This window comes from Melanerpes formicivorus, unplaced genomic scaffold (genome assembly GCF_026170545.1).
Source record: "Melanerpes formicivorus ecotype bairdi unplaced genomic scaffold, bMelFor1.0.p_v2 SCAF_13, whole genome shotgun sequence".
NCBI lineage: Eukaryota > Metazoa > Chordata > Aves > Piciformes > Picidae > Melanerpes > Melanerpes formicivorus.
Window position 1 is genome coordinate 927813 of NW_027142365.1, and position 23632 is coordinate 951444.

Sequence of the window (23632 nt, forward strand, 5' to 3'; positions counted from 1 at the left end):
CAGACCCCAGGCTGGGTGGGAGAGGACAGGAAGGCTCTGCAGAAGGATCTGGCCAGGCTGGATCCATGAGCCAAGCTCAGCTGCTTGAGGTTTAACAAGACCAAGGTCCTGCCCTTGGGTCACAACCCCATGAAGGCTCCAGGCTGGGGCAGAAAAGGACCCAAGTGATGTTTGACAGCAGCTGAACATGAGGCAGCAGTGCCCAGGGGGCCAAGAAGGCTACCAGCATCCTGGCCTGGATCAGCAGTGGTGTGGCAGCAGGAACAGGGCAGGGGTCATGCCCTGGCCGGGGCAGAGGTGAGGCTGCATCTCACAGCCTGGGGCCAGTTTGGGGCCTGACTCCAAGAACATTGAGGTGCTGGAGTGTGAACAGAGAAGGGCAATGACACTAGAGAACAGTTCTGGTGAGGAGCATCTGAGGGAACTGGAATGGTCGAGCCTGAAGGAGAGCGAGAGGAGACCCGAGGGGGATGCCTCGGCTCCCCAGAAAGGGGAAGGGGCTGAAGAGAGCAAAACCGCCGAGTGGCCGCCAGGGGGCGCCGGTTAGCATCGGCTAGCGCCGGTCCCCGGAGCGCAGCGGAGAGCAGCGGAGCTCGCCCCGGCCCCGGCCGGCAGGGCAGCGGAGCCTCCCTTCCATCCCTGCCTGTCCTGGCAGGAGGTGCTGCCGCAGAAGCGGCCGAAGCCCCAGCGAGGGAAGCAGCGTCAGCAGCACGCTGGCAAGGCTCTGCCCTGGCGCCATTCAATGAGCACCTGCAGCCTCGGAGGGAGCAGCAGCAAAGTGCTGCTGGGGACAGAGCTGTGGCACCTGGTGCCTCTGGGATCACCCAAACCAGCCCCACGCTACAGGGACCCCAGTGCCCAGCGCTCCCAGCTCGGAAACACCAAACCAAAGCCGCAGCTGAACTCCAATGACCAGGAAAGCAGCAGGCAGCTCTGATCTCTGGGTAGAACAAAGGTTCCCTTTAGACTGTCCTCCAGAGGCCTCCCCCAGTGGGGAGCAGCTCAGCACGGTGGGAACCTCCCTCTGGAACGATCCCTTTCCCATTTTTACTTCACCACAACCATTAGGCTACAAAAACCCCCACAGAACCTGCAGCAGAGGAAAAGAATTCAAGAGCCCCAGGCCCAGCCCCCAGGCCCAGCCCCTGCCCTGCAGCAGCAGCAGGCTGCAGCACAAGCCCGAGGATGCAGAGCACATTGGCTTCGTTCGACTGTATTTAAATAAAAGAAAGGGGGTGGAAAATAAAAGGAAGGGAACAGGCACTAAAAGGCACTGACTGCTCACACCACCGTGCACCCACGGAGCCCCCCAGGCAGGTGACAGCCTCCTCCCCGACCCCAGCAGGCTGTGGGGTAGATCCCAGTCCACGAGAAGCTGATCCCAGGCAGCAGCCTGATGACAACCTCGGCAAGAGTCAGCTCCCAGGCAGCAGCCAGGCCGCCCCCTGCGAGACCCAGAGCAGAGAGGGCGCCCAAGAACCACCAGGCCGCGGCCCCCTCCCACCACAGCCTCCCCCCTGCGTGGTGGGGCTCAGCTCTCAGAGCTTCTTCAGGCGACTGTAGAGTTCCCTCTTGCTCTTCTCGCCGGCCCAGGTGCGGCTCTTGGTGCGGAACCGCTTCAGGTCCTCCTTGAAGTCCTCGTGGTGCATGGGCCGATAGCCCTGGGGCTCGCAGAAGCTCTGGGGAGAGAGCAGAGCATTGCTGGGGCTGGAGACACCTCAAATCTGAGTCCAAGCATCAGCCCAGCACCACCAGGGCCATCAAACCCTGCCCCCAGGTGCCATGGCCCCAGCTGTCTGGAACGCCTCCAGAGGCCCCAGCTGCCTCGGCCTGTCTGCGCAGGAGGTGCTCCAAGCCCTCCCAGCATCTTCCTGCTTTCCTCTGAGCCCACCAGAGCAAACAGAGGCAGCCCCTCTCACCCAGGGTAAAGCCTTCACAGCAAAGCCAAGTGCTGCTCAGGTTGCAGCCACTGCAGAAGCCAGTTGCAGGGACATGAAGGACTCAGCCCCCAGCTCCCACCCCAGGTTTCCTGGCAGGCACCAAGACACAACCCAAGTCTGGCAGCATCCACCCAGAGCTAGCACAGATTGGAGGGATGCTTGGTGGCTGGGAGCTGGCTAGCTTCTGCTCCCCTCAGCAGAGCAAAGGCTGCTGTTGGCTGTTCCATGCTGCCATCTTCAGGCCCTTGGTCCTCCTATCTCGGGAGAGGGCCCCAGAACAAGACCTGGGCACCCACTGCTGCCAGGTGCCAGGGAGAGCCAAACCCACAGGCAGCAATCACTGCTGCCAACAGCAGCACCCCAAGTGCTGGGAAAACAAATAGCCCTCCAGGAAATCACACCCAGCCAGCTCCAGAGAGGCTCAGATGTCTCACATCCCTCTGAGAACAGACACCAAGTGACAGAACCCCAGAGGCACTCTGAAGTGGGGGAGGCTGAATGGGACCAAAGTGCCAGTGAGGCCTCTGCAGGCATCAGAGCAGCAGGGAGAAGCAGCTGGAGGAGGAGAGTTCAGCCACTGCCATGCTGAAGCAGCAGAAGCTCAGTGAAACACCAACCTCTGGGCACCAGGAAGAGCTGCTGAGCATTTGGTTTCTGGTTCTGGCATTAGAGACTGGAAGGTGCAGCAGTGGATGGCAGCTTCAGACTGGGGGTTAGGAGGAAGTTCTTTACAGGAGGGTGGGGAGACACTGGAACAGGCTGCCAGGGGGATGTGGATGCCCCCTGCCTGGAGGTGTTCAGTGCCAGGTTGGATGGGGCCCTAAGCAGCCTGGGCTGGTGGGAGGTGTCCCTGCCCATGGCAAGGGGATTGGAACTGGATGAGCTTTAAGATCTCTTCCAACCCAAACCGTTCTGTGGACCTATGAACTGCTCCCAGTGCAGAGAGCAGCACGGAAGAGAGCAGGGGGAGCCACCAGCAAAAGCAGCTCAGCTCCAGAGAGGAGGCTGAAGCAGCAGGAATGCAGCAGGGGTTAGCTGTGGTGTCCTCTCCTGGGGGGGGCAGGCCGGGGGGGGGCAGGGGCAGGCTACTCACACGGCAGCGCAGGAAGAAGTCTCTGTAGCCACCCTTCAGGACGTAGAGCTCTGGGTAGTGCAGCCTGGGGTACTCGTTGCCCAGCCTGTCCCTCTCCCTCACAAACCGGCACCTGCAGCAGGGACAAAGCCACCTCAGGCCCTGCACTCCACAGGCACCATGGGCCAGCAGCTCCCACCCAACCTTCCCACCCCTCAGGCTACAGAGGTCACGCCAGGGGCAGGCCTGCAGGCCACGAGCTGTGGCTGGCTGCTGCTGCTTTCCCATCTCTAAGCACAAGTGGATGAGGAAGGGGCTGGGGCTGCCTGGACTTCAGTAAAGCTTTTGCTGTTCTCTCCCCCATGGTGAACAATTTGCTGGCTTGACCAGCTGATGGCTGAGCACAGAGTGGTAGCAGCAGCCCTGGCACAGGCCTGTGCTCCCCAGCAGAGGGCTGGGGCACCACTCACATGCGAGGGCCGCGCTCCGAGGAGAACTCGCAGTGGAACACCAGGATCACTCGCTTGTTGCCCGAGGCCTGGATCGGCTTCTTCAGCAAGTAGTCTTCCACATCCTCCTCCATGTGCAGGTTCACAGCACCCTGTGAGGGCAGAGGCACCACTGAGCAGATGCAGCAAGTAAAGGAGAACCAATAAACCCATCCCAGGTCCTTGCAAGCTGTTTGCTCATCTTCTGTGTCCTGGAGGAGCTCTGGCAGCTCTCTCCAGCCATTGGGAACAGCTTCAAACCCAAACCTGCCCCAGGCTGCCCAGGGCAGTGGTGGAGCCCTCACCATCCCTGCAGGGGCTTCAGAGCTGCAGAGATGTGGTGCTGAGGGCCATGGTTTAGTGGTGCCCTGGCAGTGCTGGGGTAAGGGTTGGTCTGGATCTTAAAAGGCCTTTTCCAGCTTAAATGAATCAGAGACTCTATGATCCCGTTTAAATCATTTGATGTCCTGATTCTGGCTCCCCTAGATGTCAGGCTGCTGACACCAAGTGTCCTGGAACCATCTCCCTGCTTGCCACACAGGCCACCACCTCCTCTGCTAAAGGCAAGGGGAAGATTCCTTCCTTTGAGGGAGAAGTCACTGTGCAGAGCGAGGCTGAGCTCAGCATCCCCAGGCTCAGGCTGCACCTGGGCTTCAGACCCCAGTGGGGCACCTTGGCTCTACCACCCACACAGCCTCAGACACTGGAGGCAGGAGCAGCCCCACACAGGGCTAGGTGACCTGTCTGCACCTCCCCACCCCTCCCCACCCCCATACCTTGATGTGGCCTCCCTCGTACTCGTAGGGGTAGCGGCAGTCGATGATCAGGCAGCGCTTGATGGAGCTGGCGAACTTCCCAGTCAGCACAGACACCACCTGAAACAAGCCCCACAGCTCAGCTGCTTTGAGAGGCTTCTGGGCCATCCCCTCACCCAGCAAAGCAGCCTCCCTGCTGGCCCTCAGCACATACCATCTCTGAGTCAATGTACTTCAAATCCTGGTGTTTCCCATCCACAGTGTGGAACAAATAACCCTGCAGCAGAGAGACAGCAAAGGGTCAGCCGTGGAGGACACGGCCTGGGCTCCAGCCTGCAACAGGCTTTGTGGACAAGAATCTCTTCAGCAAAGCTCAAGGGTTAAACCCAAGCTCTAAGCATCCAGGGACAGAATTTTGGTTCTGGCTGCTGTGCTGAAGGGATTTTGAAGCACCACAAATGAGTTGGGTTTGTGCCCAGCACAAAGCACCCAGCACAAAGCACCCAGCTCTTCAACAGCCTTCCCCTGTCATCTGCTACCAGTGCCTGGGGAGGTTCAGCAGCCCATGAAGGTGATGGCAGGGCTAGAAGCCCTCTGCTGTGAGGCCAGGCTGAGAAGGGCTGGGTGGTTCAGCCTGCAGAAGAGAAGGCTCCAGGGAGACCTTAGAGCAGCCTTGCAGTATCTGAAGGGGCTCCAGGAGAGCTGGGGAGGGACTTTGTACAAAGGCAGAGAGACAGGGTGAGGGGTGATGGCTTCAGACTGGAAGAAGCTGGATTTAGATCAGACATGAGGAAGAAACTCTTCCCCATGAGGGTGGTGAGGCCCTGGAACTGCCCAGAGAAGCTGTGGAACCTCCAACTCTGGGAGCATTCAAGGCCTGGTTGGATGAGGCCTTGAGCAGCCTGGGCTAGCAGGTGTCCCTGCCCATGGCAGGAGGTTGGAACTCCATGAAGGTCCTTTCCAACACACACCAGGCTGTGGTTTGGACTGCTGAAGAAGGGAAGTGCTTTACTTCAGCTGGTTTGAGACCAGTGAAACATCCACATTAACCCTTGGCCATCAAATTACCTTGGAGAAGTCCCCAATGAGGTCTCTCTGGTCACTGTCCAAAATGCTTTCAATCTCTGCTGTGGAGGACTTTGTCTTCACTATTTTCAAGCTCTGGAAGAAGACAGCTTAAAGATCAAGATGAGAGCAGACAGCAGAGAGCTTTCCCCACACCAAAACCTCAGGGGTTACTCTGAAGCCCTGAACTCCAGCTCTGCCCTGGGATGAAGGCAAACCTCAGGCTCAGCACCACACCACCACCAGTGCCCCAAGCCTCCTGCACTATGCAGGGGCAGCAGAGTGGTGCTGCAAATCCCCCTCAAAGCTCTCCTGTTACCCTTCACAGCTCACACCCAGGTTAGATCCCCTCCTGACCACTTCCTGGCTACACAGCTGGATGCCAGGCCACCAACCGTGGAGTCCTCAGAAGATGCTCCAGGCAGGCTCCTTCTCTTCTTGCTCTTCCCTGGAGAGCTCTCCTCCTGGGACCTCTCCATCCTCTTCTGGGTGGCTCTCCCTGCAGCAGCAGGCAGAGCGGCGGAGCCGAAGAGCCTGCAGCGCTTGGCCTGCAAGGAAGAGCTGTCAGAGGAACCAAGCCAGGCCCAGGCTCCCAGCCTGCCACAGAGGGAACCTTCTGCAAGATCTGCCCAGGAGCAAGGGGCACAAACTGGAGCCCAGGAGGTTTCAGCTGAGCAGGAGGAGAAAGTTGTTTGTTGTGAGGCTGCTGGAGGCCTGTCCCAGGCTGCCCAGAGAGGTTGTGGAGTCTCCTGGTGTGGAGAGCTTCCAACCCCCCCTGGGCACTGTGCTCCTGGGCAAGCTGCTGTGGGTGACCCTGCTTCAGCAAGGGGGTTGGACCAGAGGTCCCTTCCAACCCCTACCCTGGTGGGGTTTGGGGATTTATCCTCATTAGCTGACAATGGAACAGCAGATTAAGGAGTTTTGCAGGAATCTAAACTCTCTTCATGAGCTATTATCAGAAGGTGGAGCACAGGCACTGCAGGCCAGGCTGTGCAGGATGTCTTGGAGGCATATCAACAAGCATCTGATAAGGGAAGCCAATCTCTTCCCACATTGCCCAAGTCAATACCTGCACACACACACAATGGGCATTGTTCCCCACTGCCAAGGCCTTCCAGGAACAGGCTGTGGAGATAACAGACACTGGAGGGGGCCAGGGGAAGGGGCTCATGCCAGATGCTGGGTCGATGTCAGCAGGGGGGACTTGCCCCAGCAGTGAGAAGTGCAGGCAGAGCAGCAGGGTGTGTGCTGTGCCCCCTGTGCCTCCCAGCTCACTCACCCTGCTCTCTGCTCTCCTCATCACCAGCGGCGCCGTCCACAGGCTCGACACGTCCGAGGGCAGCTCCTCAGCGCCCTGGGGAGGGAAGCAGTCCACTCTCTAGCTCACCACAGGTCAGACTGTAAGGGTAGCTTCTGCTCAGCCTGGGCAGAGCCTGCTGCTGGCTGGCAGAGCAGCTCTGGGAGTTTAACTCAGTCAATCAGTGAAATAATGGAGCTGGACCGAGATGGGCTGCAGGAGGGGGCCAGCTCACCCACCAGCCCAGGCTGCCCAAGGCCTCATCCAGCCTGGCCTTGAACGCCTCCAGGGAGGAGACATCCACAGCCTGCCTGGGCAGCCTGCTGCAGTGTCTCCCCACCCTGACTGTGAGTGCAAAATGTGCATCCTGCTTCCCTCCTACCTTCAAGTCTTGGTCATCAAGCAGCTCTGCAAAGCCATCATCATCTTCACTCTCAGAGGAAGGCAGAGAAGAGTGCTGCAGAAAAGCTGCCCTGCAGTTCTCCTGGTCACCCACAGGCAGCTGAGAGAAGAGAGTTTTAGCAACACTGCTGGGCAGGTTGGTGTAACCCCAGAGGTGAAGCCAGCCCTCTCACTGCACAGCTCCAAACAGAGCCCCCAGGCTGAGTGCCAGTGCTCCTGTTTGAGCCCTCCCCCAGCACCTCACGGAGCACCAGGCCTCTGCTCTGGCAGCAGCTCTGCAGGGCAGGCGCAAAGGTGAGAGGGATGGTGTCCACAGGAACAAGAATTCACACCAACTCTGAAGCTAAGCACAAGACCAAGAGTGCTAAGCAGGATCAGAGCCTGGTTTGAGTTGGAAGGGACCTTAAAGATTCCAGTCCCTGCCATGGCAGGGACACCTCCTGCTGGATCAGGTTGGTCAAGGCACAGCCAGCCTGGACAGGAACACTGTCAGGCTTGGAGCTTCCCTGGGTAAGCTGTTCCAGTGCCTCTCCACCCTCACAGGGAAGAGTTTCTTCCTGAGGTCTCAGCTAAATTAGGAGGAAGTTGTTCCCCATAAAGCTTAGCCCCCAGCTCCCTTTCTGTGCCAGGACCAAGCATTTCTAAGCAACAGGACACGAGCAAGGGGACACTGGCCTCCCCCTGGGCAGCTGCAGGCACACAGCTGGCTTCACTGCCAGGGGCAGATGCACCTGGGACATCTGCAAAGCCAGCCTGAACTGCTGCATTTCACACCTCTGGCCACACTGCCCTGACCTCTGCAGTGACTCATCCTGCTGCAGGACACTCCAGGTTTCCACCCTCTGCCCACCCCAGCAGCCAAGCCCGAGGACCTGCTTATCTGTGAGGCTTTGATAACGAGTTATGAAGCTGCTCCAGCTGGCAGGTGCAGAGTGGTGATCAGCAGCATTGTCTGGGGATCAGGATGTGGTTTCCCTCTCCCAGATGGTTGGTGTGCAGAAGAATAGGTGAGAACTTGTGAAGAGCTCTGGGGCACTTACCAGCTGAGCTGGAGATGAATTCTGCCTTGGCCCAGGAACACCTTTGCCCTCCCTTACATGCACAGGACAACGAGCAGCTGGCTTGGTTGGCTTCTTAAACTCAAACGACTCCTGAATTGAAACAAAAGCAGGAGCAGAGTGATCGTTTGCCCAAGATGAGACACTGTGGGAGCTGCTGGGACTGGTGCAGCACTCCAGCTCTTGGCTAACTGCTTGGCATCTTGGACTGAAGTTCCCTGCTGCCGCCAGTCTGGAGGGGAAGGCTTTCAGACTCAGGATGTTGCAACAGGGATTTGTTGAAGCTAATCAAGTTGTATCCTCTTGGTATCACCTACACAGAATCACAGAACTATGCAGCTTGGAAGATCAGGTTGCCCAGGGAGGTTGTGGCTGCCCCCTTCCTGGTGGTGCTCAAGGCCAGGTTGGTTGAGACCTTTAACAACCTGGGCTGGTGGGAGGTGGATGAGCTTTAAAGGTCCCTTCCAACCCAAACCATTCTGTGAGTCAGCCACAAGTGCAAGGCCAATCCCTTGAGCTCCCCTAAGAGAAGCCAGGCAAAGCTTTATGGCTGAACCAGAGGCAGGCAGAGGGAGAGAAGCCCTTTCCTACCCCATCTGCTGCTGGACAGGTGTCCCAATCCATTCCTTTGGTGGGAACTAAAGGTGTGGGGCAGTTTCTGCTCCCAAGGCACAAGCAACAGGACAAGGGGAAAGTTCCCCTTCCACCAGCAGAGGAGCAGCACTTACATTCTCCTTATTCTCATCTTGCTCCAGCAGTTTAAAATCACTCTCCAGGGAGTCAGAATGGTTCCTCTTCAGAGCAGGGCTGGATCCCAGGAGGCTTTGCTACCAGGTGCACACAGAAGGGCCAGGTCAGTTTTGTGCAGCTTCCTCTTTGCAAGAGGTGAGCAGTGTCTGGAATGGCCCTGTCCTGAGCTGCAGGTACCAGAGCACCTCAGCTCTGCTGGGGACACAGCCACCTCACTGAGGTTTCACACCAACAGCCATCAGCCTTCGAGCTCAGGAGCTGCAGTACCACAGAGCAGCCCTTCCTGGGGCCAGAAAACCAACACAGCTCTGGAGCACAGTTACCCAAAACCCACTTAGACCACACCAGAATCCCTTAGCACTGCAGCAGCAGCAGGCAGCAGCCCCCAGCCAGCCCCCAGCAGTGGCCAGCAGCCCCCAGCCAGCCCCCAGCCATGGCCAGCAGCCCCCAGCAGCCCCCAGCCAGCCCCCAGCCGTGGCCAGCAGCCCCCAGCCAGCCCCCAGCCATGGCCAGCAGCCCCCAGCAGCCCCCAGCCGTGGCCAGCAGCCCCCAGCCAGCCCCCAGCCAGCCCCCAGCCAGCCCCCAGCCAGCCCCCAGCCAGCCCCCAGCAGCAGCCCCCCTTACCGGCAGGGAATGGATCCTCCTGAAGGGGATCCGGAGGCTGCAAGGACACAACCAAGAGCTTGTATCAGACAGAGCAGCAAGGGCAGTGGAGCCCACTTGTTTTTTCCCCACCCCTCCATAAGCCCCAGGTCACCACCAAGCAGTTCAAACAGAATTGTACTCACTTCAGCCTGCTGGACTCGAGAATTGCTCTCTCAAACCTAAAAGCAAGAGAGAAGCCTCCCAGTCAGCACCCAAGGACAGCAGCCCCAGCCCCAACCAACCTCCTGCTTCAGTCAGGGAGCTCTGCTGAGCAGAGGCCAACAGTTTCTGGATGGCTTTGTCTTCCTCAGAAGCTGTTTAGCCACCTGTCCCATCCTAGCCCTTGCAACACCAGCTAGAGCCCTTCCAACACAGTCCCTCCCAGCACTGTCTGGACAAGCAGCTCAGCTGAAGGGAGGGAAGCTCAGCAGAGCAAGGACCAACAGCTGAGGCTCAGCTGGGTCCAGTCAGAGACTGAGGGCAGCAGCTCCCCAGCCCCGAGAAGGGCAACAAAGCTGGGAAGGGGCTGGGGAGCAGCAGCTGGGGGGGCTGGGGCTGGAGGAGGCTGAGGGGAGACCTCCTGGCTCCCTGCAGCAACCTGCAAGGAGGCTGAGCCAGGTGGGGTTGGGCTGTGCTCCCAAAGAAGAGGGGACAGGACCAGAGGAAACAGCCTCCAGCTGCCCCAGGGGAGGTTTAGGTTGGCCACTAGAAGAAAGTTCCTCACTGGAAGGGCTCTGAAGCAGTGGCCCAGGCTCTGCAGGCAGGTGGGACAATTCCAGTCTAAGGATGGCAGATTCCAGGCTCACAGCAACTGCTTGCTGTCAGCTAAGGCACAAAGCAGCAATTCAGCTGAGAGAGGACTGCAGCTTACAGGGAATTTGGTGCAGCCCCAGGCTCCTGGCAAGGTGCCCATGTCACACTCAAGCAGTTGGTCCAGCCCCACAGTAACTCAGACCCAGGACTAGTTAAGCACTCTGGGACACAGCCAAGCCCCAAGGCCAGCACCTCTCCTGCAGGGCACTACAGCTCCTGGAGGCTCAGGGAGAAGAGCCTCCTGTGCCAGCAAAGCAGGAGCCACCTGCAGCCTCTCACCAGCCCCAGCTGGGGGTGGGGGAAGCTGAGCCCCAGAAGTCAGGCTGCACCTCTGGATACCTACGTTTCCTCCATGATGTCATTTGAGGCTGCAGGCCCAGGGGAATCCAAAGCACAACCTGCAGGGCAGAGAGAGATCACCTGCTGAGCACAGCCAGCAAGCAGCAAGGATGGGAAGCTGTGGAGGCTCCAAGCCTAGAAGTGTTTCAAGCTAGGTTGGATGAGGCCTTGAGCAGCCTGGACTAGTGGAAGGTGTCCCTGCACATGGTAGGAGGGGTTGGAACTAAATGATCTTTAAGGTCCCTTCCAAGCTAAACCATCTGAGACTCTGTGGCATCTGAAGGGCAAGAGGCTGGGGCCAGGCTCAAGCCAGTGGTGCCCAGGGACAGCACAAGGGGCAGAGGGCACAGACTGGAGCCCAGGAGGTTCCATCTGAAGCCAAGGAGAAAGTTGTTTGTTGTGAGGGTGCTGGAGGCCTGTCCCAGGCTGCCCAGAGAGGTTGTGGAGTCTGCTGGTGTGGAGAGCTCCCAACCCCCCCTGGGCACTGTGCCCCTGGGCAGTGTGCTGGGGGTGCCCTGCTGGGGCAGGGCTTGGGCTGGGTGATCCCCAGAGGTCCTTCCAACCCCACCAGGATGGGATTCAGGGATTAGTTCCCTGTCCCTGGAAGCCAGGGAAATGCAGGAGGCCTCCCATGCCCTGCTGACACTGTGGTGCTGGGAGAGGCCTACCTGAGTCTGTGGACTCCGAGGACTCCGTCCGCTGCAAGCCGCTGGTGCTCCTGCCCTCCAGCCCCTGCTCAGCATCTGCAGCCTCACTGCAAGGGAAGGGAAGGGTTGGGCCTCAGAGCACAGGCAGGGAGAGGCATTTCAGACAGGAACTGTCACAGTATCACAGTATCACAGTATCACTTAGGTTGGAAAGGACCTCGAGGATCATCGAGTCCAACCTGACACCGCAGACCCCATGACTAGACCATGGCACCAAGTGCCACGTCCAATCTCCCCTTGAACGCCTCCAGGGTCGATGACTCAACCACCTCCCTGGGCAACCCATTCCAATGCCGAATGACTCGCTCGGTGAAGAACTTCCTCCTCACCTCGAGTCTGAACCTCCCCTGGCGCAGCTTGAGACTGTGTCCTGGCTGCCTTCTGGTCACCAAAGGTTTATGTCCTGAGCTTCTGCCCCCGCAGGCACCCAGAGGTTCCCCGAGGAGAGCCTTGGGGTGAGGCTGCTGGAGCCCTGCCCCAGGCTGCCCAGAGAGGTTGTGCAGAGCTTCCAACCCCCCCTGGGCATTGTGCTCCTGGGCAAGCTGCTGGGGGTGCCCTGCTGGAGCAGGGGGTTGGGCGAGCTCTAGAGGTCCCTCCAAGCCACCCCAGAGCCTGAGTGGCAGCAGCTCCTGCTCCAAGGCCCGTACAAGCCCAGGCAGGGACCCAGCTGCTGAGCCCCAGCACAGCCCCCTGTCCTGTGTGGGGAGGGCTCACAGCAGCTCCAGCACAGGCACACACCACATCTAACCTTACTCTGGAGCACCTTCAGGCAGGGAAGGGCTCCCTCCCTGGGGCTCCTCCAGCACGGGGGTAACCAAAAGGCCAGCCCAGGGTGCAAGCTACAGCCTTACATCATGAGCAGAGGGAAGCTGGTTTAGAGGAACCCCAGGAACCTGCAAGGGGAAGCAGCATAAAGCAAGCAGGTGACTGCAGCCAGCAGCACGACCTAGCAACAGCAAGGGAAGGAGTACCAGGGGGAGCACCAAGGGCAGGGCTGGCCAGGGCACAACAGGAGCAAAACTGAGCCAAACTGCAGAGGTTCCTCTGGGAATAGTGAGTTGGAGTCTGGAGGAAGAGCAGAATGGGATTGAGCAACTGCCTGGCTGGAGCTGTGGGGAGGGAGGAGCAGCAGAGCCCAGAGCCTGCAGCAGTCCCCATGTGTGAAACTGGAGAGAATGGGGTGCAGGAACCAGGGGAGGGTGGCAGAGGGGTTGAAGTACTTGGGACACAGACCTCCCTTTGCAGCAGGGAGTGAGAGCAGAGCTGATGCAGCCCACAGGGCATGGAGAATGGACACAAAAGGACCAGCAGGGATTTGGGGGAGTGGGGAAAGCAGCCAGGCCTGCAGGCAGGCAGAGTCCAGAGCAGGAGATGGTGGCACATGGTGGGACCCAGCAGAGAGCAGATGGCCCACGGCACAGCAGCTGTGGCCACACGTGGGCCAGGGGAGCAGGGACTGCCACGGGGCTGGGGAAGGGGCGGCCCGGGCTCAGGGCCCCTAGGAGAGGGGCAGCAGAGAGGAGATCTGGGGGTGAGGGGCAGCAGAGAAGGAGGTCTGGGGGTGAGGGGCAGCAGAGAGGAGGTCTGGGGGTGAGGGGCAGCAGAGAGGAGGTCTGGGGGTGAGGGGCAGCAGAGAGGAGGTCTGGGGGTGAGGGGCAGCAGAGGGGAGGTCTGGGGGTGAGGGGCAGCAGAGGGGAGGTCTGGGGGTGAGGGGCAGCAGAGGGGAGGTCTGGGGGTGAGGGGCAGCAGAGGGGGGTGGGGCGCAGAGCCCCCGGGGGGAGGCATCAGGAGTGGATGGAGGTGGGGGCAGGGCCGGGGGGCGCTGAGGGAGGGGTGGAGGTCCCGGGCTGGCAAGGACGGGGGGGAGGGGGCACGGGGGCAAGCTCCTGCAGGCCTCATTTCGGGGAGGGGGCAGGGAGAAACAGCCCCTCCGGGCCTCCCCTCGTGGGGAGGGGTAGGAGAGGTCCCCGGAGCCTCAGCTCTCAGGACGGCACTCGGAAGGAAAGGCAGAATGGGGTCCTCTAGGCCTTGCCTCTGAGGGGAGATGGAGGTTGAGATCCTCCAGGCCTCCGCTGGGGGGGGGCGAGGGGGAGACCCAGGAGGCTGCGCCTGGGAGGCAGAAGAAAAGCTCTACGGGGCCTCAGTTTCCAGAGGGGGAGGAGGAGGGCAAAGGAGGTCCCTGCGGCCTTGCCCCGCACAGAGGAGGGGGCAGGGAAAGAGCTCCTCGGGGCTCTGCAGCCGAGGGCGGCACAAAACCACTGCCCCGAGGCTGTGCGGGGGCTGTGCGGGACACCTCCTGGAGACCTTTTCCGGGGGCGTAGGACAAGACCCCTCCGAGGCCTTGTTGGAGAGGGAAACATCTCAAGGTGCCAGTGCTGGGGGGAGCAGGGTGCAACGGAAAGAGAAGAGAGCTCCTCAAGGCTTTGGGGGTTTGCCTTTTACCCGGGGGGGTGAAAAATAAAACAAAGAGAGAAGAAAAAGCAGAAGAGCTCCCCCCGGGGCCCCCAGCAAGAGAGAGGCCCTGGAGGCCTCGGAGAGCGGGAGGCGAGAAGGGAAGCGGCTGCCCGAGGCCCCGCCGAGCAGCCAGAAGGGAAGGAAGAGAGGAGTGGGCCCCTGGCGGGGAGCTGGAGCAGGGGGCAGGCGCCAGGCCAAGCGAGGGGCGCGGGAGGGGGCAGGCTGCCACTCACCTTCTTCCCAGCTGCTCCATGGTGAGGCGAAGGTCGGAGACCGGCGAGAGGTCGGCTGGAAAGAGAGACTTGACCACAGCTGGCGAAGCTGGAGAGGTCGGAGAAAGGAGGAGAAGGCGGCGGCGATAAGAAGTTCCCCGTGCAGGATCCATGGCAGGCGAAGGTCTCGCTGTCAGCGCGGCCCGCACCGCTTTGGCCCCGGCCGCTACCCGTCTGCCGCTCCAAAGCTGGCGCCAAACTTCCCCTCCGCCAATCAAAGCGCGCCGCTGCCCGGGGGCGGGTCATTTTCTGCGGTTCTCCCCGCCCACTGCGCTCGCGCCCACCAATAGGAGTGGAGGCGCGTGCCGCAATCCCCGCCTCCGCCTGTTGCTTGACGTCTCTCCTGCCCTATGGGAAGCCAGCCAGCCTCGAGGGGAGGGACCGAGCGGTAATGGGAAACTATCTTTCCCAGGATGCAGCGCGGGGTGGGGGCCGCGCTGCATGCTGGGAAGTGTAGTTCCCGCTCAGACCGCGCCGCCTCTGCCGGCCCCGCGCCCGAGCAAAGGCCTAAGCCTCAGCCTAAGCCTCAGCCCAGATGAGAGGGAAAACGCAGGAACGCAGCGAGTGAACTGCGCCGCGGGGAGCCGAGGAACCCCTCCTGGTCGGTTCTCCTCAAATAAGATCTTTGTGAGACGAATAACCCCAAGGGAAGCAGCAGCTGCTCCTGCGAGGGGTTGAGAGCAAGAGGCCCAGGGGAACACACAGGCAGGGAGCTGCTGCAGCAGGGCCAGGGCAGGCCACGGCAGGGCTGGCAGCCCTCCGCTGGGAGCCCTCCGCTGGGAGCCCTCCGCTGGGAGCCCTCCGCTGGGAGCCCTCCGCTGGGAGCCCTCCGCTGGGAGCCCTCTGCTGGGAGCCAGGCTGAGAGAGTTGGCCTTGGGCAGCATGGAGAGGAGAAGGCTGCAGGGAGAGCTTTGGAGGCCTTCAGTGCTTCAAGGGCTGAGCAGAGAGCTGGGGACAGAGTTTGGAGCCTGCTGGGCCAGGCCAAGGGGTGGTGGTTTGAGCTGAGAGAGGGAGAGTCAGACTGGGGAGAAGGGAGAGATCTTCTGTAGCATGAGGGTGGTGAGAGCCTGGCCCAGGCTGCCCAGGGAGCTGGGAGCTGCCCCATGCCTGGCACAGTGCAGCTCAGGCTGGTTGGGGCCCTCAGCAGCCTCCATCTGCAGCTCTGCCTGCCCTGGCTGCAGCTCTCCCTGCCCTGGCTGCAGCTCTGCCTGCCCTGGCTGCAGCTCTGCCTGCCCTGGCTGCAGCTCTGCCTGCCCTGGCTGCAGCTCTGCCTGCCCTGGCTGCAGCTCTGCCTGCCCTGGCTGCAGCTCTGCCTGCCCTGGCTGCAGCTCTGCCTGCCCTGGCTGCAGGGGCTGGGACTGGATGACTTAATTAGTATAGGTCCCTTACAAACCAAACCACTCCATGATTTGATTCTATGCCTGCAGCCCTGAGACAGGGACCCTGGAGCAGTGGGAGTGGGAGAGGAGAGCTGTGGAGGCACAGCACGCTCACCTCAGCCTGGGAGCAGCAGAAAGCAGGCCCAGCTGGGCCACATAACCCCTGCAGGCCATGCCTGTGTCCTCTGCCTGCAGGAGCCTGTGAGACTTACCCAGCTCTGCTCTGTGCCTTAAAAATGGATGCACACCCAGCTCCCCAGAGTGCATCTTCCCCACCTCTTCCCACAGCCGTGGAGCAGGATGAAGGGGGCAGTGGTGGTGCTGTGGGAGGGAGAAGACTGCTCTTCCATCAGCAGTTCCCACCAGCACAGCAACCTCATGGCTCCACCCCGAGTCCCTGGGGTGGCTGCATCCCCACACTGCCCCCAGCACACCGTGAAAGCTGCCAGAGACCAGCGTGGGCAACCAGAGCCTCTCCCCTGCCTCCCCTGCTCGCTTGTGCACCCTCAGTGCCTGACAGGGCAGGTGGGACACTGCCACTGGGACTCCTGGCCTGCAGAGCAGCATGCAGACGCCTCAGTGCAGGACAACACATCTTTAATGCTCAGAGCACCCGGCAGGAGATGCAGCGAAGCACAGAGGGGGGAGGGGGTCCGGCCCAGGCAGCGAGGTGGCAGCAGGGGGCTGCAGGAGGTGGCAGCAGGGGGCTGCAGGAGGTGGCAGCAGGGGGTGGCAGCAGGGGGCGGCAGCAGGGGGTGGCAGCAGGGGGCCGCAGCGTGCCCACCCCTCCGTCTGCTCAGGAGCCAGCGCAGCGCGGGGCGGGGGCTGCCGTCAGCCCCGCAGCCGGATGATGGTCTCCTGGGACCAGAGCCAGAAGTAGGGGAAGACCTCCTCGGTGAAGGAGGCCTGGAACTGGAGGAGCTGCTCCATGCTCTCTGCGTTGTGGAAGGTCACTCGGCCGGCCTCGCAGTCCAGCTGGACGCGCACCCTGCGGGGCTGCTCCCGCGGCGCCAGGGGCGCGGGGGTCGTGTGCAGCGCCGCGTACTGCCGGTCCCAGCCCAGCCGCAGCGCCCAGATCTTCCCCATGGCCGTGCTGAGCGACTGCTCCCTCCCCACCGAGCCCAGGGCCACCCCCACGGCCCAGCAGGTCCCGCTCCCTACCTCCACCTCCCAGTAATGCCTCCCGGCTGTGAACCCCTGGCGGCCCAGGACGCTGGGGCTGCCCGAGAATCTCCTGGGGGTGCTGGGGAGGCTCTGCTGTCCTTCTGCCAGCCTCACGCTCCTGCAGTCCTCAGAGAGGACCAGGTCTGGGCTCGCCGTCTCTGGGTCCAGCGTCACCTGCACTAACACGTGAGAGAAACAGAACCCAGCCTGCTGAGGGCTAGAAGGGACCTCCAGAGATCATCCACTCCAACCCCCCTGCCCCAGCAGGGCCCCCACAGCACACTGCCCAGGGGCACAGTGCCCGGGGGGGTTGGAAGCTCTCCACACCAGGAGACTCCACAACCTCTCTGGGCAGCCTGGGACAGTGACCCACACGCAGCAGCTCCTAACCCTGCTCCACCCAGTCCCAGGCAGAGCCAGAGATGCTCCTTCACCTGCGATGTTCTACTGCCATCCCGTGGCCATCCCACAAGGCTAGAGAGGTGCCACCGCACCCTGCCACCGCCCGAGGCCCTCTGCTAATGGGACTCTAGGTCATGGAGGGCACTGCAGCACCAGGGAAACTCAGGCACCTCAGGTTCCTCACCCCTGAGAGGGCAGTGGTGCCAGGCCACATGGCCCCCAGTTTGCACCTAAAAGCCACCTCGAAATGCATCTGGCCCCGCTGCTTAACCAGCCTCCCAAGCCTTGTGAGACCTGGGATTGTGCAGCCTGCAGAAAAGGAGGCTGAGAGGAGACCTGGCTCTCTGCAACTCCCTGAGAGGAGGCTGGAGCCAGGTGGGGTTGGTCTCTTCTCCCAGGGAACAAGTAACAGGAAATGGCCTCAGGTTGCCCCAGGGGAAGTTTAGGTTGGACATGAAGAACAATCTCTTGCCCTTGAGGGCTGTCCAGGCCTGGCCCAGGCTGCCCAGGGCAGTGCTGCAGTCCCCAGCCCTGGAGGGATTTCCAAGCCCTGGGGCTGTGGTGCTGAGGGCCATGGTCTGGTGGTGCCCTGGCAGTGCAGGGTTAAGGGTTGGACTCCATGGGCTTAGAAGTCTTTCCAACCAAACCCACTCCACAATTCCATGCTTTTCATTTGTGCCAGTCACCTCCAGCATCTTACCTCTTTCTCTGTCCATCTCACTCAGCACTTTCCCTAGAGGAAGGAAAAGAAGGCACTGAGCCTCTCCTGCTCTCATGGCATCTCTGCAGGACACCAACCAGCCACGGAGCTCCCTCCCCACCTGCACAGCCCCAGGCTCCAGCAAAGCCCATCCTGGGGACAGGCCCTGGCTGGAGCAGGCTGCTCTGCCCCCAGCCCTGCACAGCTGCAGCCAGGCAGGGAGGACCTCCTGCTGCGCCGGGGCAGCACCGCAGGGAGCCGGCGGTGCCTGGCACTGCTCACGGGGTCTTTGCCTTACCTCTGAAGTTGGCCACGGTGGCTGTGAGCAGCTGGCTCAGCTCACAGAGGTTCCCCACCTGCCTCTGCAGCTCTGGTGAAACTGGCTCCGGGACTGGGACCTTCGCTGCCTCGCAGCTGAGGGGAGAGCAGCGTGGGGAGGAGCTCAGACCCCAGCAACCACCCAGGAGGGAAACAGGGGAGGACCTCCTACAGCAACTGAGCTCAGGGGACCCATCCCCCTGCACTGGCACAGGAACCCCATCCTGAGCAGGGGGTGCACCGACTTCTGACCCCAGACAAGGTCACACGAAGCCCCAGATGCTCAGGAGGGCCAAGGCAGCTCTCTCTTGGCTCCTGCAGTGCCTCCAGAGCTCTGCCTGGAGGAGCCACGGGGGCAGAGCGACACCGAACCCATTCCATACCTGCTCAGGGTTCTGCCAACATCCTGGAAGAGAGAAAGCTCCAGCTCAGGGCTGGCACTGCCCAGAAGGACCACAGTCCCCAGTTAGAGTCTCCCCCTGGCTGCAGGGTGATGGGGAGTGGGGCTGACACCATCCCCCTGGGGACTCAGTCACTCATCCTCAGCTCGCCCACAGCAGCCACTCCTGGTGCTGCAGGGTCACAGCCTGGCCCCGGGCACCACACTGCCCTTCACCCCCAGGCTCGGGGTGCCAGGGGGGTGTCCCCAGCCCCAGCAGGGTGGGTCACAGGGCCAGGTGGGGGACACAGCCTCACCATGAGGAACTCAGCTGCCTGCTGGTCACGTTTCTTCTCGATCTCTGCAATCACCCTGTCCAGCAGGGACCTCCTCTCCGAAGCTCTGGAGACGTAGTGGCTGCGCTGCTCGGCAAGCTCCTGGTGTGCCTGGGCCAGCTGGGCCAGCAGAGCCTCCTTCTGCTCCTGCAGGAACTGCTGCAGCTCCTCAAAGGTGTCCCTCAGCCTCTGCTGCTCCAAGGCCACCTTGCTCTGCAAGGAACCCACACAGAGGCTGTTGAGCTCTAGGGCTCAGGGAGCCAACAATGCAGAGAGAGGGGCAAGGATCAGAGGGGAGAGGGTTGGGGAGATGCTGGAAAAGCCCTGCCTCTAGGGAGCAATCACCCCCTGCACCAGTACAGATGAAGAATGGCCTGCAGGGAAGCAGCTCCATGGAGGACCTGGCAGTACTAGGGACAAGTTCACCACGAACCAGCACTGTGCCCTCAGGGCCAAGGTCTCCTGGGGGGCATGAAGAGTGTGGGCAGAGGTTGAGGGAGCTTCTGCTCACCTTCTGCTCTGCCCTAGGCAGGCCACAGATGGAGGACTGGGCCCTGTTCTGGGCTCCCCAGTTCCAGAGAGCCAGGGAACTGCTGGGGAGAGCCCAGGGGAGGCTGGGAAGCTGCTGAGGGGCCTGGAGCAGCTCTGGGAGCAGCAAGGGCTGAGAGCCCTGGGGCTGAGAGCCTGCAGCAGAGCAGCCCCAGAGGGCAGCTGAGCAATGCTCAGCAAGAGCTGAAGGGAGCAGGGGGGCAAGAGGCTGGGGCCAGGCTCTGCTCAGTGGTGCCCAGGGACAGCAGAAGGGGCAGAGGGCACAGACTGGACCCCAGGAGGCTCTGTCTGAAGAGGAGGAGAAAGTTGTTTGTTGTGAGGGTGCTGGAGGCCTGTCCCAGGCTGCCCAGAGAGGTTGTGGAGTCTGCTGGTGTGGAGAGCTTCCAACCCCCCCTGGGCACTGTGCCCCTGGGCATTGTGCTGCTGGGCAGTGTGCTGCTGGGCACTGTGCTGGGGGTGCCCTGCACTGGGTGATCTCCAGAGCTCCCTTCCAACCCTTCCATGCTGAGCCTGAGGGATTCTGTGACGAGCAGAGAAGGGAGCGGTGACAAAGTCTGGGTGCTGACGGAGCCAAGGTGGTAGAGGAGTCTGAAGGAGAGCAGGTTGGAGTGGGGATCAGAGACAGAGAGAGGGGAGAGAGAAGAATGTGGTTATGGAGGAGGAGCAAATAGCTGTGGGGAAAGATGCACCCATGGAGAGAAGCAGGTGGCAGGTGGGGGCATGGGGAACCACACACCAGCAGGACATCGCTTTGCTTCTCTCCTCCAGGCTTAAGATCTTCTCTCTCCTTCTGCATGAGCACCAGGTCCCTCTGGAGCACCTCCTGGAGGGGGCAAAGTGTCACTGGCAGGGTTCCACCGGCAGGAGTTTGGTGATGTCAGCTAACAGCCCGTGGGGTAATGGCAGGGGGGGTTGAGCTCAGAGCCAGCTCCCACCTCTCCCAGAGAGGTGAGGGAGATCCCCAGGCACAGCTGGTTTGGCTCCTGAGCAGCTTCATGTGGGAACCCTCAAGCCTGTGGTTTGGGCTTGGGGTTTTCTTAATTGGGAAAAATGACTTCTGGTGTGGGTGGTGACAGCTGTGGGGAGAGGGCTGTGGGCAGAGCCTGCTGAGCCTCAGCCACACTCCACAAATTCCCTCCTGCTCCTCCCAGCCGTGGCCAGAGGCAGAGCGGACCCCAGCCCACACTGAGGGGTGCAGCTGATGTCCCCTGTCCCTGGCTGTAGAGGCACCAGGGGCTTTGTGGGGCCACAAGGGGGGAGAGCTGCTGGGGGGCTGAGGGGAGGTGGGGAACAGTGAGGGAGCCATGAGACAAACAGCAGCCCCAGTAGGGTGGGGGGGGATATGGGACCCCAGCCCATGCCCCGGGGAGGCCCATGACCAGAGGAGACCCCAGCCCCTGCCAGGTGCAGACCCCAAGCCATGACCAGAGGAGACCCCAGCCCCTGCCAGGTGCAGACCCCAAGCCATGACCAGACCCCAGCCCCTGCCAGGTGCAGACCCCAAGCCATGACCAGACCCCAGCCCCTGCCAGGTGCAGACCCCAGCCCATGACCAGACCTCAGCCCCTGCCAGGTGCAGACCCAAACCCATGACCAGACCCCAGCCCCTGCCAGGTGCAGACCCCAACCCATGACCAGACCCCAGCCCCTGCCAGGTGCGGACCCCAACCCATGACCAGACCCCAGCCCCTGCCAGGTGCAGACCCCAGCCCATGCCAGGTGCAGACCCCAAGCCATGACCAGACCCCAGCCCCTGCCAGGTGCAGACCCCAGCCCATGCCAGGTGCAGACCCCAAGCCATGACCAGACCCCAGCCCCTGCCAGGTGCGGACCCCAGCCCATGACCAGACCCCAGCCCCTGCCAGGTGCAGACCCCAGCCCATGACCAGACCCCAGCCCCTGCCAGGTGCGGACCCCAGCCCATGACCAGACCCCAGCCCCTGCCCCGAGGGTTCCCTGCTGTGCGGCTGACGCAGACCCCAGCCCGTGCCCCGCGGGCACCCCGCCGTGCCGCCGGTACCCGCAGGCGCTGCGCCGCCTCCCCCGCGGGCCGCGCCGGGTGCTGGCGGTGCGCAGGTTCGTCCCAGCAGCGAGGGCAGAGCGGGCAGCGGCAGCTCTCGCAGAACAGCGCCAGGGCCTCGCCGTGCCGCCGGCAGCGGGGCCGCCCCGCCTCGGCCTCCAGCTCCGCCGCCAGCTCGGCCACGGCGCCTAGCGCCCGGTTGTGCCGCAGCGAGCCCGGGCCCAGCGGCGCCCGGCACTGCGGGCAGGCGGCGCCGGGGCCCCGCAGCAGCGCCGACAGGCAGCGGCGGCAGAAGCTGTGGCCGCACTCGGTGAGCACCGGCTCGGAGAAGAGCTCCAGGCAGACGGAGCAGCTCGCCTCGGCCAGCAGCCGCTCCGCCAGCGCCGCCATGGCCGGGCCGGGGCGGGGCAGCGCCCCCGCGCCTCTGCCTCTGCTGCTCCGCGCCCGGCCCCCCGGAACCGCGGCCGGGGAGCGCTGCGCGGGGGCTGGAGACAAAGGCGTGGGGCACCAGGGGTCCCACAGCAGGGCCTGCTGCCTCCCACCGCTGAGCAGCGCTCAGCCCAAACAGCCCTCTGCTATCAGAGGACCGCAGAATGGTTTGGGTTGGAAGAGACCTTTGAGATCACAGAGCCTCCAGCCGTGAGCACTGCCTGCTCACCACCGAACCATGGCCCTCGGCTCTGAAACCCCTCCAGGGATGGGGACTGCAGCACTGCCCTGGGCAGCCTGGGCCAGCCTGGACAGCCCTCAAGGGGCAGAGATTGTTCCTCCTGTCCAACCTAAACCTGCCCTGGGGCACCTTCAGGACATTCCCTCTTGTCCTATCACTTGTTCCTTGGGAGACCAACCCCCCCCCCCCCCGGCTCCAGCCTCCTTGCAGGGAGTTGCAGGGAGCCAGAAGGTCTCCCCTCAGCCTCCTCTCCCCCAGGCTCAACACCCCCAGCTCCCTCAGCTGCTCCTCCCCAGCCCTGCTCTGCAGACCCCTCCCCAGCCTCATTGTCCTCCTCTCGACATGTTCCAACACCTCAGTGTCTTTGGAGTGAAAGACCCAAAACTGACCCCAGGCTTCAAGGTGTGACCTCACCAGTCCCCAGCCCGGGGCACAAGCCCTGCCCTGCTCCTGCTGCCCACGTTGCTGATCCAAGCCTTGTTCAGCTACTGACACCCCACAGGCCGTGGCTGCCAATAACCTGCAGGCCACTCGGGGCACGACAAGGCTGCTGGTGGCAGATGCCACCCCAGGTTTGTCCCCTGCAGCACAACCACCTCTGTTACTCCTGAGGCACTGCCACCCCCAGCTCGGCACCTGCTGCGGGCTGCAGTGCCTGTGCCGTGCCCCCACCGTGCGTGGGAGCTGCGGCTGCAAACTGTTGACGCTGGAGCTGCTGAAGGTCACCTGGCCGTGGTGAAAGCCTGGCAGTGCCCAGCAACACCCAGCAAAGAGTGAGTGCTGCCAGTGGGGGCTGCCAGCCTGGCCACGCTGAGGTGAGGAGGGGGCTGGCTGCCCTCAAGGTACCCCAGGTGGGTCTCAGCACCACGGAGGGGGCACCAGGGGCACCTCAGTGGCTGCTTTGCCAAAAAAATACCAGAATCCACCATCTGGGGGAGAAGAATGGACAGTGCTGGGCCTGTGGTGCTGCCAGCATGATGAACACAAGCTGCTGAGCACCACTCAGCTCTGCTCTTAATTTGTCCCTCCCTAATTGCATCAAGCCCTGGTGAGGGATGTGAGGAGGCTGCTGGAGGCCTGGGGGCTGCTGCCAGGCCCTCTTGTCCCACACCAGCATCTCCCTGCCCCAAATCAGCCTCATCACACCGCGTTTAACCTGCCTCAGACTCCACACCATTCCCTGAAAGCCCAAACTGCTCCCAGGGCCTTCCAGGCACCACCTCAGGAACCTCAGCTGAGCCAGGTGGCAGCCCCAGAAGGCTCCTCACGGCGGCGTGGGGCTGGTGGCCCTTGGCAGCATCTCTCCGGTGCACAGGAGAGGCTGGGAGCGACACACAGGAGGGGTTCATGCACTTGGTAAGTGCTGGGGCAAGGACTTGGCTTCTGCAAGGGCATTAATAGGTCCCAACAACTTTTCCCATCATCACTGTTTATTGAGGCCACTGTCCAACACCAGACCTGAGCCCAGCCTCCCCACAGCACCAGCAGCCCAGTGCACAGCGGGGAGCTGCTGGCACTGCCTCAGCCACGGCCCAGCCCTTTGGGTGCATCTCACCCAGCCCAAATACAGAAGCTGTGAGGAGGACAAGCCACCAAGGACCAAGCCACTATAGACAGGAGCTCAAACCAGCAGTGAGGAGATGTGACCTGTGTCCTGTC

General features: G+C 62.1%; 1 protein-coding gene across 2 annotated transcripts; it reads right to left on the minus strand.

The window, feature by feature from the left end:
• Positions 1 to 1180: 1180 nt before the first annotated feature.
• Positions 1181 to 21720, minus strand: LOC137444781 (M-phase inducer phosphatase 1-like). Of its 2 annotated transcripts, XM_068145758.1 has the most exons (25): positions 21304 to 21720; positions 20020 to 20106; positions 19779 to 19871; positions 18717 to 18947; positions 18404 to 18426; positions 18001 to 18116; positions 17703 to 17735; positions 16598 to 16779; positions 15649 to 15757; positions 14019 to 14106; positions 11293 to 11378; positions 10629 to 10683; positions 9616 to 9651; positions 9452 to 9488; positions 8806 to 8904; positions 8060 to 8170; positions 7000 to 7119; positions 6600 to 6674; positions 5716 to 5868; positions 5324 to 5416; positions 4470 to 4532; positions 4277 to 4375; positions 3483 to 3613; positions 3034 to 3145; positions 1181 to 1679 (listed from the first exon to the last, which is right to left on the minus strand). In XM_068145758.1, the coding sequence occupies exons 1-25, from the start codon at positions 21691 to 21693 to the stop codon at positions 1539 to 1541; spliced, it is 2763 nt and encodes a 920-aa protein (XP_068001859.1). In that variant the 5' UTR covers positions 21694 to 21720; the 3' UTR covers positions 1181 to 1538. The 2 variants fall into 2 exon arrangements, with proteins under 2 accessions (XP_068001859.1, XP_068001860.1); XM_068145759.1 differs by lacking the exon at positions 19779 to 19871.
• Between the last annotated feature and the right edge of the window lie 1912 nt (positions 21721 to 23632).

What these genes read in the sequence shown, in the direction of transcription:
- LOC137444781 (XM_068145758.1), bottom strand. Translation starts at nt 21,693, where the DNA reads ATGGCGGCGCTGGCGGAGCGGCTGCTGGCCGAGGCGAGCTGCTCCGTC. An exon ending in AGGCGGCGCAGCGCCTGCGG is followed by an intron (nt 20,107 to 21,303) that starts GTACCGGCGGCA and finishes TGCCCCCTCCAG; the next exon opens with GAGGTGCTCCAGAGGGACCT. An exon ending in TGAGATGGACAGAGAAAGAG is followed by an intron (nt 16,780 to 17,702) that starts GTAAGATGCTGG and finishes CTCACGTGTTAG; the next exon opens with TGCAGGTGACGCTGGACCCA.